The sequence below is a fragment of the Harpia harpyja genome, unplaced genomic scaffold, assembly GCF_026419915.1.
Source record: "Harpia harpyja isolate bHarHar1 unplaced genomic scaffold, bHarHar1 primary haplotype scaffold_120, whole genome shotgun sequence".
Lineage (NCBI taxonomy): Eukaryota > Metazoa > Chordata > Aves > Accipitriformes > Accipitridae > Harpia > Harpia harpyja.
The window spans coordinates 174,772-188,845 of NW_026293192.1; the positions used below are offsets into that span (position 1 = coordinate 174,772).

At 60.4% G+C, this 14,074-nt stretch overlaps 1 protein-coding gene across 1 annotated transcript; it reads left to right on the forward strand.

Moving 5' to 3' along the window:
- The first annotated feature begins 3,567 nt into the window (after nt 1–3,567).
- On the forward strand, nt 3,568–11,468 carry LOC128138239 (antigen WC1.1-like). Its single transcript, XM_052779546.1, has 9 exons — nt 3,568–3,679; nt 5,241–5,555; nt 6,135–6,461; nt 6,548–6,862; nt 7,219–7,533; nt 7,665–7,748; nt 9,216–9,353; nt 10,085–10,180; nt 11,284–11,468. Exons 1-9 carry the CDS (start codon nt 3,568–3,570, stop codon nt 11,466–11,468), a joined length of 1,887 nt encoding a protein of 628 aa, XP_052635506.1.
- The last annotated feature ends 2,606 nt before the right edge of the window (nt 11,469–14,074 follow it).

A 14,074-nucleotide genomic window follows, 5' to 3' on the forward strand; every position in this document is an offset into this window, starting at 1 on the left:
TCCAGGGGCCCCCTGACTCCATGAGAGCAGTTTGGATCCCACAGAGAGAAGGGGACCAGGGCATCTACAGTAGAGAGACATCCTTCCTGGGGAGCTTGGCCCAGTGTAGGGACTGGGCTGACCCCAGGGGCGAGGAGGGGACATGGGTTGGGGGATCCTCAGAATCATCTCAGTGCTCCCTGGGAACCCAGAAAGCCCTGGGGGTGGGGGTGGGGGTGGGTTTGGATGGTGCTGGGGCAGGTGCAGGCTGGTGCTGGAAGCTGCAGGCCTGCGTACATAGAGCTGTTGAGGGGGTGCTGGGCTGGGGAGTAGCGGGTTCTCAGTGCAGTGTTGAGCAGTGTGTGGGTGGGTGTGGATAGGGGGGCAGGTGGCTGTCGGTGTGGGAGGAGCTGCCTTGTGCAGTGGGATGGGGAGTGACCCAGCTGGGCTGGAACTGGGCACCCACAGCCTTGCACAGCCTGTGGGGATAGAAGGGACCCCTGCACTGCACTGGGGACAGCCTGGAGGGGAGAGGGCTCCTGCCCCAGTACCTTTGAACCAGCCCAGGTAGGGGGTTCCCCCAGACCTGCAGTGCTGGGGTTTGGCACTCTCCTGACCCATCCCATGTTGGTGTTTGAAGGGGGTGCGGAGGTGAGGCTGGTGAATGGCAGCAGGCGCTGTGCTGGAAGAGTGGAGGTGAAACACAATAGCCAGTGGGGGACGGTGTGTGGTGACTACTGGAGCATGAACGATGCGGCAGTGGTTTGTAAGCAGCTGGGCTGTGGGTCTGCTGTTGGAGCTCCTCAGTATGGACACTTTGGGGCAGGATCTGGCCCCATTTGGATGGATGATGTTGGCTGTAATGGCACTGAGTCTGCCCTGTCTGACTGCAAACATAGACGATGGGGTGAAAATGACTGTGATCACACTTACGATGCTGGAGTGACGTGTTCAGGTAAGTGGACAGCCCATTCTTCACCTTTGGGTCTGGGATGGGCGAAGGGACCATGGCTGTGCCCTCAGGGAGCAACAAGTGGACACTGGAGTAGGGCCCAGTGATGCTGGTCTAACTGCCAGGCTGGGACTGTCATTGCTGATGTCCCCAGTCCTTGGGGAAGGCCAAGAGGGATCCTACCCCAGGGTGATCCAACCTTGCCAGAGTGTCTCAGTCACCCTCAGTCAGTGCCTTGGGCTGCAGATGAGTCCTCCATCCCTTCCCTGGGGTGTCCATTGGGCTTCATCGATCTCCACCCATTCTGCCAGTTTGCAGCCAACAATGCTGAGGGTGCCTGTGCTGGAAACACCCGGGGGCACTTGCTCGGCACGCCACGCTTTGGAGGAATGGCATGAGATGGCTGATCCTCCTGGGTCATTCCCCTTCACAGGAGTGATTACCTCAACTGAATCAAATGGGCTTTTCAGAGAGGATGAGTGCTGGGCCCTGGGGAATGGAGCAGGGTGGCCACAAAGCCCTTTGCTGCCTGTGCCCAGGGCTCGGCCGTGTGGACCAGCATTTTTGAGGGTTAGGAGCTAGGCAGCTGCTTGACTCTGGCTGCTTCTTCCTGCACCACTGCATGCACAGGCTGGTACTGAGACATCCCTGGGGCTGTGAATATTCCTGTGGGGACACAGCCCCACACAGGCAGCGCTGACCCACTGCCCAAGCCCTCCTGCCTGCCCATGGTTCCCCACACTGCCCCATGACACGGGGGCTTTGGCAGCAGTTACTGATCCTCATCTGTGCCTGCTGGTCTCTGAGAGCTTGCATGGGCCCAGTGGGAGTCTCCTGCCCCTCTGTTCGGCCATCCATCTGGGTTGTGGACACCTCCAGGCAGAGCACTGTGTCCCTGACTGAGGACACCCTCCCCCCGAGCAGACATCAGAGGGATCTGGACAGGCACCAGGCATGATGGCAGCTGCACCATTTCTGTGCTCTGTGACATCTTCTGCCTAAAATGAACCTCCAACACCCCAGGAACACCCCTGGGAGCAAGGTGCATTTCTGGCTGCATCAAGGTGATGGTCCTGCCTGGTCCCAAGCTCTGCAGAGACTGAGCAGGCTGCAGCAGTCATTATCATCTGGGCCAGTGCTGGAACCAAACTATGCACACTACTGCAGTGCTCGGGGGACCATGCCAGGCAGTGCAGGGCACCCTGTGCAGCAGCAGTTTGTCTGAGTGGTGCCTGGTGCTGTGACAGACACATACCCTCGAGTGCTGTGATGGTGTAGAGATGGGGTGCGTGGGGGTCTGGATGTGCCTGTGTCACCAACACTCCCCCAACAACTTCCTCTGGAATGTGCAATGGGCAGTTTGGTCACAGCTTGCTTGGCGGTGATGTGGGACATGGGAATTTGACTGCCAGAGGTCTCTGGGAACTCCCAGTTGTTTTGTTTTTTTTCCAGAATTTGTCCGGCTGGTGGAAGGGAAGAGCCGCTGCTCAGGACGTGTGGAGATCCATGATGACAACCAGTGGAAAACTGTCTGTGATTCACACTTTGGTCCCAAAGCTGCTGCCGTGCTCTGCAGGGAGTTGCAGTGCGGCGTGGCCCTGCCTGTCGCTGGGCCAGCTCACTTTGGAGAAGGGGTCAGTCCCATCTGGGATGGAGAGCTGCAGTGTGTGGGGAATGAATCCCGCCTCTTCTCCTGCCGCAGAGGGTCCTCCAGGGACCAGCCCTGCACCCACGCGAACAGCGCTGTTGTCACCTGCACACGTAAGGACTCAGGGAGGGGTGCTGAACGCTGGGGTGAGCTCCAGCCTGAGCGGGGACAGGTTGTGCCTGTTGAGACAAGAGAAGTGGGCTGTCTGTTCCCACAGGCTGGCAGAGAGGTGACCTTCCTGGGGGATCCTATACAGGGCAGGGCTGGGCTACTGCCCAAGGACAAGGAGGGGTCATGGGTTGGGAGGGCTCAGTGGGATCATCGTGTTGTTCCACAGGGGACACAGAAAGGCCCGAAGGCAGAGGATAAGCTGGGTGGAGGGCAGGGCAGGTTGTGGTCCAAGGGAGCTGGGGGCTTTGTGGAGAAGCAGCAGTGTGTGCTTGGGGGAGCCTTGGTGGGGCAGGTCTCTTCTCAGGGTGCTGGCAGGGGAGGAGCAGGTGCCCTAGGTGGGCATGGGCCAGGGGCAGGTGGCAGCTGGCTGTTGGGGTAGAAGGAGGTGCCAAAGGCTGTGGGGCCACAAATGACCCAGCAGGGCCAGAACTGCAGCCCCCAGCCTTGCAGCACCCGTGAGGATAGAAGGGACCCCTGCACTGCCCTGGGGACAGACTTGGAGGCGAGTGGGCTCCCACCCTGGCACCTCTGATGCCACCCGGGCGGGGGGTCCCCCAGACACACACTGCTGGGGCTTGGCGCTGTTCTAACTGGTCCTGTGTCAGTGTTTGAAGGTGCTGTGGAGGTGAGGCTGGTGAATGGCGGCAGGCGCTGTGCTGGGAGAGTGGAGGTGAAACAACAGGGACAGTGGGGGACGGTGTGTGGTGACGAATGGAGCATGACCGATGCAGCAGTGGTTTGTAAGCAGCTGGGCTGTGGGTCTGCTGTTGGAGCTCCTCAGTATGGACACTTTGGGGCAGGATCTGGCCCCATTTGGATGGATGATGTTGGCTGTACTGGCACTGAGTCTGCCCTGTCTGACTGCAAACACAAAGGATGGGGTGAAAATAACTGTGAACACACTCTCGATGCTGGAGTGATGTGTTCAGGTAAGTGGACAGCCTGTTCCTCACCTTTGGGTCTGGGATGGGTGAAGGGACCATGGCTGTGCCCTCAGGGAGCAGCAAGTGGACACCAGAGTAGGGCCCAGTGATGCTGGTCTAACTGCCAGGCTGGGACTGTCATTGCTGATGTCCCCAGTCCTTGGGGAAGGCCCAGAGGGAGCCTACCCACTGCATGCACAGGCTGGTACTGAGATATCCCTGGGGCTATGAGTAGTCCTGTGGGGACATGACCCTGTGCAGGCAGCACTGATGAACTGCCCAAGCCCTCCTGCCTGCCCATGGTTCCCCGTGCTGCCTCATGTCATGGGGGCTTTGGCAGCAGTTACTGATCCTCATCTGTGCCTGCTGGTCTCTGAGAGCTGGCATGGACTCAGTGAGAGTCTCCTGCCCCTCTGTCCGGCCATCCATCTGGGTTGTGGACACCTCCAGGTAGAGCACTGTGTCCCTGACTGAGGACACCCTCCCCCCGAGCAGACATCAGAGGGATCTGGACAGGCACCAGGCATGATGGCAGCTGCACCATTTCTGTGCTCTGTGACATCTTCTGCCTAAAATGAACCTTCCAACACCCCAGGAACACCCCTGGGATCAGGGGGTGCTTCCGGTTGCATCAGGGTGATGGTCCTGCCTGGTCCCAAGCTCTGCAGAGGCTGAGCAGGCTGCAGCAGTCATTATCATCTGGGCCAGTTCTCCTGGATCCAAACTGCTCACACTACAGTGGTCCTGGGGCGACCACGCCAGGCCACGCAGGGGACCTTGAGCGGGAGCAGTTTGTCTGAGGAGTACCTGTGGCTGTGAGTCTGCGACAGACACATACCCTCGAGTGGCTGATGCTGTAGAGATGGGGTGCATGGGGGTCTGGATGTGCCTGTGTCACCAACACTCCCCTGACAACTTCCTCTGAAATGTGCAATGGACAGTTTGGTCACGGCTTGCTTGGAGATGATGCAGGATGTGGGCATTTAACTGCCAGAGGTCTCTGGGAACTCCCAGTTGTTTTGTTTTTTTCCAGGATTTGTCTGGCTGGTGGAAGGGAAGAGCCACTGCTCAGGACGTGTGGAGATCCATGATGACGACCAGTGGAAAAGTGTCTGTGATTCACATTTTAGTCCCAAAGCTGCTGATGTGGTCTGCAGGGAGTTGCATTGCGGCGTGGCCCTGCCTGTCGCTGGGCCAGCTCACTTTGGAGAAGGGGTCAGTCCCATCTGGGATGGAGAGCTGCAGTGTGTGGGGAATGAATCCCGCCTCTTCTCCTGCCGCAGAGGGTCCTCCAGGGACCAGCCCTGCACCCACGCAAACAGCGCTGTTGTCACCTGCACACGTAAGGACTCAGGGAGGGGTGTTGAACACCAGGGCTGTGCCAGGGGTTGGGGAACACAGCAAGGACCGTGCTGGGCCAGTTGTGAGGGCAGGAGGGATGATGGCATTGTCTGCAGCATGAAAATAGTGCAGAAGAAGAAAGGCATGCTGTCCATCTAGCCTCTCCGCCAGCTACTGAGGGTACACGAGCACCAATCCACCCTCTCTCCTCCTCCTCTGTCCCCAGAATACACGGGGTTCAGGCTGGTGAACAGCAGCACAGCGTGTGCAGGGAGGGTAGAGGTCCAGGTGCTGGGGACCTGGGGGACCCTCTGTGCCTCCCACTGGGATCTCTCGGATGCCCACGTTCTCTGTCGTCAACTCAACTGCGGGTTTGCTGAGTCCGTTCCTGGAGGAGAGCATTTTGGGAGAGGGACTGGCCCTGTCTGGAGAGACTCATTCCACTGTGATGGGACAGAAGCCCATCTGGGACAGTGCCCAGTGATCACCCTGGGGGCCTCACCATGCTCCCACGGGAACAACGCTGCTGTCGTTTGCGCAGGTGAGTGCTGGAAAAACGCTGCATAACACCATTTGCCCTTTGTGTGTGACGTGGCCACCCAAAGCAGGGGTCCCACAGCAGTGCAAGGCTGAATTTCTCCCTGGAGAAACCCTGGCTTCCCCAGGAGCCACCTGGAGGGCTTTGCCTGCTCAGAGTGACCGCTCTACTTTGGGAGAGCTGAGGGCTGAACGGAGGCAGGCATCTGCCCCCAGGTCAGTGGCTTAGGCCCCAGCACCACCACCAGGCCTGGGCTCCTCCATTCTCCTACTGTGGGACAAGGCCAGAGCAGGGCTGCAGGGCTGTGCTCCATCCCTCTGGCTGCAGACAACTGCATCCCATCCCCAGAGAGAGCTCTGCAGAGCCTCATCCCACCAGCCAGGCAGCAGGTGCCTGGGTGCCCCCAGCAGCAGCAGACCTGGCTGTGAGCTGCAGAGGGGACCCAGGTTTTGCCCTCGCTTCTCATCAGCAAAAGGCTCAATCTTGTTGTGTTTGGTGGGAAAATCCCCCCTCGCCCCGCTCCCTGAAGGATGCCATGCTCCCTAGTGCCACCAATGGCTGTGGCATCTCTGCTCTCCCCAGGCTCAGCCGGCTTTGCATCCCTGCGGCTGGTGGGTGGAGGGAGCCGGTGCGATGGACGAGTGGAGATCTTCCAGAAGGGGACATGGGGCAGAGTCCTGGATGACCAGTGGGACATGCAGGAGGCCAGCGTGGTGTGCCGGCAGCTGCGGTGCGGAGAGGCAGGGACAGCCTACAACCCCCCAAAGCCTGAGCGAGGGACCGGCCCTGTGGGGCTGCGAGGGGTCCGGTGCGCAGGGCACGAGGCCAGCCTGGCCCTCTGCAACACCTCCCTGCCCGAGAGTGCACCGGCGGCAGGGGTTGCGGAGGACGTGGGAGTCATCTGCTGGGGTGAGCGGCGCTGCACGGGCCCCCCAGGTGATGGGGTGGGTGGGCAGCCGGCCCCTGACAGCAACTGGGGTTTCTGCCCACTACAGGGAGCCGGAGGGTCCGGCTGGTGAACGGGTCCGGGTACTGTGCTGGGAGAGTGGAGATCTACTACCAGGGCATCTGGGGGACTGTCTGTGACGACGGCTGGGACCTGTCTGATGCCGCCGTCGTTTGCCACCAGCTGGGCTGCGGAGGGGCAGTGGAGGCAGCCGGCTCCGCTCAGTTCGGGGAAGGCTCCGGGCAGATCTGGCTGGATGGCGTGAACTGCTCTGGGGCCGAAGCTACTCTCTGGGACTGCCCTGCCAGGCCCTGGGGGCAGCACGACTGCGGGCACAAAGAGGATGCGGGAGTCATCTGCTCAGGTCTGTGGTGGGAGCTGTAGTGGGAGCCTGGCTCTCGCGGAGGCCAGGACACAAGGAGAGACGGGCATGGCCAAGGCTGTCCATGGCTGCCTCTGAGCTCCTGCCAGAGCATGTCCTGTGGTCACCCATGCACGGGTACCCTCGGTCCCACTGAGGGTCCCTGAGGAGCTCAGCCATCCCCAAGGGTTAGCAGGAAGGGCAGGGTGTCTGTCCATCAGGGGCTTCTCTCTTCCCTTGGGTGCAAGGGGGACGTACTGGCCATGGCCCTACCCAGCTGTGGGCCTGGGGGGTGCAGAGGTGTCCTGGCTCCCACAGCCCCAGACCAGCCTGTTCCCTCTTGGTGCCTTTCTTCCCAGAGTTCGTGGCCCTGAGGCTGGAGAACAGTGATGGCTGCTCCCGGCGCCTGCAGGTTTTCTACAACGGGACGTGGGGCAGCATTTGCTCCAACTTGATGACTCTCGACACAGTGTCGCTGGCATGCAAGGAGCTGGGCTGCGGGGATGGAGGATCCCTGGAAAGACGCCTGCCTTATGGCAATGTGTCTGGTCCTACATGGCTGGATAACATGCAGTGTGGGGAGAAAACCAGCTCCTTCTGGCAGTGTCCCTCTGCTCCCTGGAACCCACAGTCATGTGAAGACCCACGAGAGGAGATCCACATCACCTGCAATGGTAACTCTGAGCCACCTGGGCACCCCAGTGTCACTCCAGCTCCTGTTCCCTGTTGAGCACAGGCAAATGCAGAGAAAGAGCTTGGAGGGGCTTTTCCTTTCCATGTCAGTCCCTTCTGCTGCTGGTGGCAGAAAAGCCATCACAGCCACACACGTCCAGCAGCAGTTGCCACCCAGGTTGCCAGCAGCGCCTGGGGGAGGCAGAGGCATCTGCAGGTGAGGTCTCAGAAAAGACCAGACAGGGTTCAGAAGAGCCTCCTCTTCACACACATGCTCCTGCTGCTCTGTTAAACAGGGACCTTTTGGGGCTGAGCAGTTGGGGTCCCCCCACAGTCCTGTGCATGTCCCCTCAATGAGCAGGGTTCAGTTGCTGCCGTGATCGAGATGGCAGAGGGAGGCACAAGCAGAGATCAGTCCTGCTCTCTTCTGCACCATCTCCCGAACCAGCCCTTTCACCACAGTGTTTCCTTCTTCAGGGAGACGCCCAGAAATGCCCTCGATCCCGCTGGCCCCGTGCCCCAACTCCACGAGGTGCACAGGTAGGGAGCTGCTCCTCTGTGGATGCTCCTTGTCTGGCAGGGCTCTGCCTGCTGTCTCAGTGCCATGGGAGGTCTTTGCCTTCTCCAGACAGGGAGAAGATTCGTGCCGTGGGAGGTGAGGACGGGTGCTCGGGCAGAGTGGAGGTCTGGCACCGTGGCTCTTGGGGGACGGTGTGTGACGACTCCTGGGACATGCGGGATGCTGAGGTGGCGTGCAGGCAGCTGGGCTGCGGCCCCACGGTGTCTGCCCTGCATGAGGCTGCATTTGGGATGGGGACGGGCCCCATCTGGCTGGAGCAGGTGGAGTGCCGGGGGACAGAGCTGTCTCTGCAGGACTGCTGGGCCCGGCCTGGGGATGGTGGTGCTTGCCGGCATAAGGAAGATGCTGCGGTGAACTGCTCAGGTGAGCGGCAGGGCTGGGACCTCTTGCTCAGGTATTGGCAGGGTGCTGGGGAAGACCTTTTGCCCCCTGGGTCCTGCATGGCCTCTGACCTCCCAAGAGCAAGAATGTTCCTGCAGAGTGCAGGAGCCTGGTGCCAAGTGGGAGCAGCCTCGGTGGAACTGGATGTGTTCTGGCCATTGCCCGTGGGGCCCTGCAGCCCCAGGGTTATCCCCTGGCCTGCCTGTGCCACCCTGCCTGCCACCCGGAGCAGAGTCACTGAGCCCTTTCCTGGCCTCTCTTTCTAGCACTACAGGAGGGGCAATTTGGGTGGGATGTGTCAGGGACATCCACAGACACACACACAGTGTGTTGGGGAGGAGGCTCCCCGGTACTCTCACACCCACCTTCTCAGCTCAGCTCTCCTTTTCCTCCTCTTCAGCTACACCCAGGACAGCAGCATCCCCACCCCAAGCAGGTAACTTGATGTCCCCCTGCGGCTGGGTATCCCCAGGGCCAGACTGTGACCCACAGCTGGGTGGAAGGGGCTCCTTGCTGAGGTGTGAAACTCCCAGGAGAAGGCACTGGTCTGGTGGTGAGGGGGCTAGGGAAGGTTGTAATTTACTCATCAGGGTAGAAGCTTCTCCATCGCTCATCCCTGGGGCCATCCATCCCCTGCTGCCTTGTGTGATGGGGGTCAGGAATGGTGCTTTTTCCACCTCACCCAGGCCTGGTGCTGGCCTTTTCATGTTCTTGCCCACACAGATTCCCCCCGGGGCCGTTTGACTGGCAGCAGGAGAGTCTCAGTGCCTGTCATCATCTGCATCATCCTGGGGGCCCTTCTCTGCCTGCTCCTGGCCCTCCTGGCTGGGCAAGCACTAAGCACCAGGGCTGGGCGCAGAGGTTGGTCTTTCCACAGCGGTCCCAGGGGGAGATACCTCCTGGAAGGGCTGCAGGGTGTCAGTGAGGGGCACAGGCAGAGCTGGGGGGATGAGACCGTGTGCTGCCACCTGTCCCATGCACCACCCCATTGACTGCCTGGCCGTGGGGCACCAGCAGCAAGGGGTGGAGAGAGCCCAGAGGTGGGGGGATGTAATGATAGGGCGAGGAGAAAAATGTCAGAGCGGGGCTGGGGGACATGTGAGCAGAGGGGAGATGGCCAAGGCTGGCAGTGGTCTGGGTAGTGCTGGGGGGGGCTCTGGGACAAGGGAGATGATGGGAGGAGTGCAGGGCAGCAGGGTCCATCCCCTCGGTGTCAGGCCCCCAGGCTGTCCCCTCTGCCCACCCCCTGGCAGGACATGCGCCCTACTCTAGACCCGTGGGGCAGATAGGGGAAAGCTCCAGGTGGAGGAAACATGGGAGCTGCTCCAGGGTCAGACAAGGGGTGCATGACCCTGGGGCCAGAGGGGCATGAGCACTGTCTCTGAAGGGACGATGGGAGGGGGACGCTGCCCCAGACAATCTCCACAGAGATGTTGCCCTCACTGGGGATGTGGCAGATGTGCCTGGACAGTGCAGTGGGGCTGTGCTGTCAGACCAGTCCTGGGCTGGCCCAAGGAACAGGTTTGGGGGAGCGCAGTGTGATTCCATTACCCCTCTGCCTGTCCCTCTGCCAGCCCTGCCTCTGTCCCCAGGCTCCAGGAGTGCTCAGGAGATGTTCCCTGAGGCTGTGTACGAGGAGATTGGTTACAGCCCAGTGTGGGAGAAGCAGGCGAGGTTTGGTCACTCAGGTGGGTGAGGGTCCTCCCTGGAGGCACACGTGCAGGACCCTTTCCCCTGGCCCCAACCCAGGGCTGATTCCCTGAATCCCCCAGCCCGTGGTCCTTGTGACGCTGGGGCCATGTGATCTGTGGGGAGACCATCGAGGTCCTGGGCCTGGGAGGGGAGCTTTCTCCCCACCAGCTTTTCCTGTCCCGCTGGACATCCCCTCTCTTCCTGCCCCTGCACCCCATCTGACACCCGTGGAGTGAAGGAAGGGGCTGTCCTAGGGCAGCTATGGGAGCACCTTTGAGACAGGGTTTGCCCCAGGGAGGCAGGGTGATTTCCCAGCCCTCCTCCCCAGGCAGCCCCAGCTCTGTGGGTCCCCCTTCCCCAGTAGCACTGACCACGAGCCAGGTCAGTGGGGCTCACTTCATAATACCCACCGTGCATCTCTCCAGGCTCCTATTCAGAGGAGTCCCTGACCCAGCTGCAGCCCTACCCTGGGGTCAGCGAGGAGGAGGATGGTCTGGGATCAGCACCAGGTAACAGAGGCAAGAAGGAGTTGATCTCCCTGAAGACATGTGATGGACAGAAGTGTCACTCAGTGTCACTGCTGGAGATGGGGAGGACATGGGGGTCTCCTGTGGTGCTGCCAACACCAGTGTCTCAGACCTGTGTCCCTGCACATCTTCCCATCCTCTGCTGCAGAGGACATATCTTCTCACTGTCACCAGCTCCCCTCTCCTTTCAGATGTTCTTGTCCCACCTGGAGGTGACCCAGCGGATGGCTATGATGATGCCAGGGAGGTTTCTCATCCGGAGGAGGATGCTGCCTCTGGGCAGGGAGACAGGGAAATGCCCAGGGAGCCAGAGGAGGGTGCAGAGCCCAGGGATGCACCCAGAGGTGAGAGGCAAATTTAGCACTGTTGGTTCCTGGGGTGCCATCCCTGGTGCCATTCAACTCTCTGCTGTCCTGAGACCCCAGCCTCCTGGGAAGGGGGAACCTGTCCCGGGAGTTTTCCTTGGAGGGACTAGGGGTGGGAGAAGGAGCTGAATGTGGTGAGGAGCAGGGAGGAAGATGATGCATAGACCCCCTGGGGTGAACTGCATTGTCCTGCCTTGCTGCTTGCAGGGCCCAGCCTGCACTCCCGCAGAAGTGCTGGGGTCCTTGGAGCTGAAGGAGGCATGTGGCCCCTGTCCCTGGGGAGCATGGGCTATGATGATGCTGAAGAGGTGTCTCTGGCACATCCCCCTGAGGACATAATGGCTGTGACACCGGAGCTCTGTGCACAACAGTCCCAGAGCCCCAGGCCATGAGAGCCCAACCCTGCTGTGCAGCCCGGTGCTACCAGGAGGGAGAAAAGGTCTGTAAGCTGGGAGAGCCATGAGCAGCAGGGGACCATGTCCCTTGTCCCATTGGCAGCAGAAACCGCCTGGAGTTTCCTCTATTTTTATTCCCATTTTTATGCTGTGCATCATCTTTGTTCATAATACAAGAGCTGTGTTCAGCTTTGACCCGGAGCTGGTGCTTGCCTGCCCAGGTGTCAGGGCATCTTCCTGAGGCTGATCAGAAGGAGCAGAGAACAAAGTTATGGAGGTGGGGAAATGGGCATGTCTCAGGGACAGCAGGCTTGGGGTCAGGCTGCGGGGCTGCGAGAGCCCATGGTCGCTGGGGAATAATCCTGCTGACAGAGACATTTCCATCCTACTGGCCACAGGCAGTTTCTAGTCAAAATGGCTCTCTGATAGTTCCGTGATGCACTGCAGTGGGAGCACCCATTTCCTTGCCCTAGGGTTTCCCAGCTGCTCTTTGCCTCAGGCTGGTCCCACAGTGCAGAGGCCATGACGGAGCTGCCGTGTCAGGGTAAGCCCTGTCCTGCGGCCCCACAGAAGTGAGCCCTGAGGTGGCCGCAGTGCCCTGAACACCCCAGCCAGCCCCAGGGGGGAACATGGCCCATGGATTACTTCCCACCATGGTTAGGAGGCAGCTCTGCTCCCCACTGCCCCAGCACAGGGTGCAGAGCCGCTTTCTGGGACACACGGGGCTGGAATTCCCTCTCCTCATGCTCTGCCAGGACCCCAGTCTCCATGGGCTGCTCCTGCTGCCTTGGGCCCGTGCAGACCCTGAGCACTCTTGTCAAGGCACTGAGCTGCCATCTTCCTCAGCAGAGGCTGTAAGGCCCCACGGCAGCCCTGGGACCCCCTCCTCCTGCTCTCCTCCAGCCCCCACCCCTGCCCTCCTGCTGCCTTGCCAGGGATGTCAGTTTGGGTTTGTGTCAGGACGGTACTTGTGTGCAGGAAGAAGAAGGATGGGAGCAGGGGGGGGCGGGGGCACCTTTCCCCCAGCACTGTTGGAGGGCCAGAGGGAGGAGAAAAGATCCCCAGGAGATGTGTGCTACAGCCAAAAGCCGTGGTCCAGTCCCTGGCCTGGAGAAGGGCTCATCTGGGAGGATGCTCACGTGGGCACGTTTCCATGGCTGAGGAGATTTTGTGTCCCTCCCCTAGAAGAGGCACTGCTGGGAGCTGAGCCAGGGTTCCTCTCCCTTGGCTGTGGCTTTCACCTGCCCAGCGCCCATGGGCAGAGAAACTTCTTACGTAGCAGCCAGTGACACCTGGGCAGGACCTGGCACCCAAACTGCCCTCCCTGCTCCTGCTGGTGGGTCTCCACACCCCTCCGGCACTTCCCCAAAAGGCTCCTCTGCTGCGGGCTGGAAGGTGCATTGGCTGTCTGTGGCAGGGTTCCCTGTGGGGAGTTGCTGGAGCTCAGTACTGCTGCAAGCAGCAGGATCTGGCCCTAGAGGAGAAGCGGGGAGGAGGTGCCTGTCGCCAACATCCTCTCCCACTTCAGCATTGCGCCATTCCCTCCTGGGAGCTCCTCCACCCCTGGGGTGATCCTGGGGGCATCTGGGAGAAGCCCAGGCACACATATCCCTCTGCCCCATACCCCAGAGCTTTCCTGCTGGCAGACCCCATGGGAGAGCAGCATTCCCAGGGTGAGACCCCCACGGTGATGGGTGACATACAGGGGTACTGCAAACACAGCCTCCATCCCCTGGAAAACTCCCATGGGGGCAAGCTCCAGTCCTGCATCTCAGAGAAGGAAGGTATAAAAGTGAAGTAAAGAAGAAGGGGGGAGTGTTATCTTCTGAACAGAGGATGGTGGTGGCTATGGACAGTATGGACACTGACGTGCAGACTCAAGGTGCTACAACTGGGGACTGGGGAGAGGAACCCAGTGCCTGTCCTGTGCCACCTCACTGCCAGCTCTGCCCTCCCACAGGTGTAATATTTCTCCCTTACTCTGGCACCTGGCAGATATTTTCCTCTTCCTCCTTGGGGAGATGAGCCACAGGCCTGTGTGTGCTTGAGGGGGGCAGCACGCCTGAGCAGGAAGAGCCTGTTTCATGGCATTTGGGGACCTGAACAGTCTGGCCCTGCAGGCTGGGTCCATTCTCTGCAGCAAAGCAAGATTGTCGCTGTAGCCCAGATCTGTGGTTGTTCCTGCAGCTCCCGAGGACCTGCCTGAGGGGGTCACAGTGAGACCCCCAAGTCTCAGCACTGCAGGCCCCATGCTGGGCAGAGCTTGGCTGTTTAAAGCCCATAGGAGAGCAGCCTTATTTCTCTGAGTTTTGGCTCACCAGGGTGCTGGGCATGCTGCAGTGAAAGTCCATGTCTCATGCCCCATTTTGGTTGTGGGGGTTATTGCCAGGGAGCAGCCGAGGCACCATCTCCTGGCCCTCACTGCCTGTGCATGGCTGTGGACAGACCTGTGACTCCCTGATCCTACCAGCACAGGGTAGATGGAGTCGCCGAACACCACAGGAAGAAGAGGTGGGCAACAACCCCAGCAGTCCCACCTCTGCAGGGCTGTGCCTGACCTCAGCAGATCCAGGTTCCCTGAGCTGAGACTCTGCTCAAGCCAG

Excerpts from the sequence above, each read along its gene's own strand:
- LOC128138239 (XM_052779546.1), top strand. The coding sequence starts at position 3,568 with ATGGATGATGTTGGCTGTACTGGCACTGAGTCTGCCCTGTCTGACTGC. Across the intron at positions 5,556-6,134 it reads CGCTGCTGTCGTTTGCGCAG|GCTCAGCCGGCTTTGCATCC; the intron begins GTGAGTGCTGGA and ends TGCTCTCCCCAG. Across the intron at positions 6,462-6,547 it reads CGTGGGAGTCATCTGCTGGG|GGAGCCGGAGGGTCCGGCTG; the intron begins GTGAGCGGCGCT and ends TGCCCACTACAG.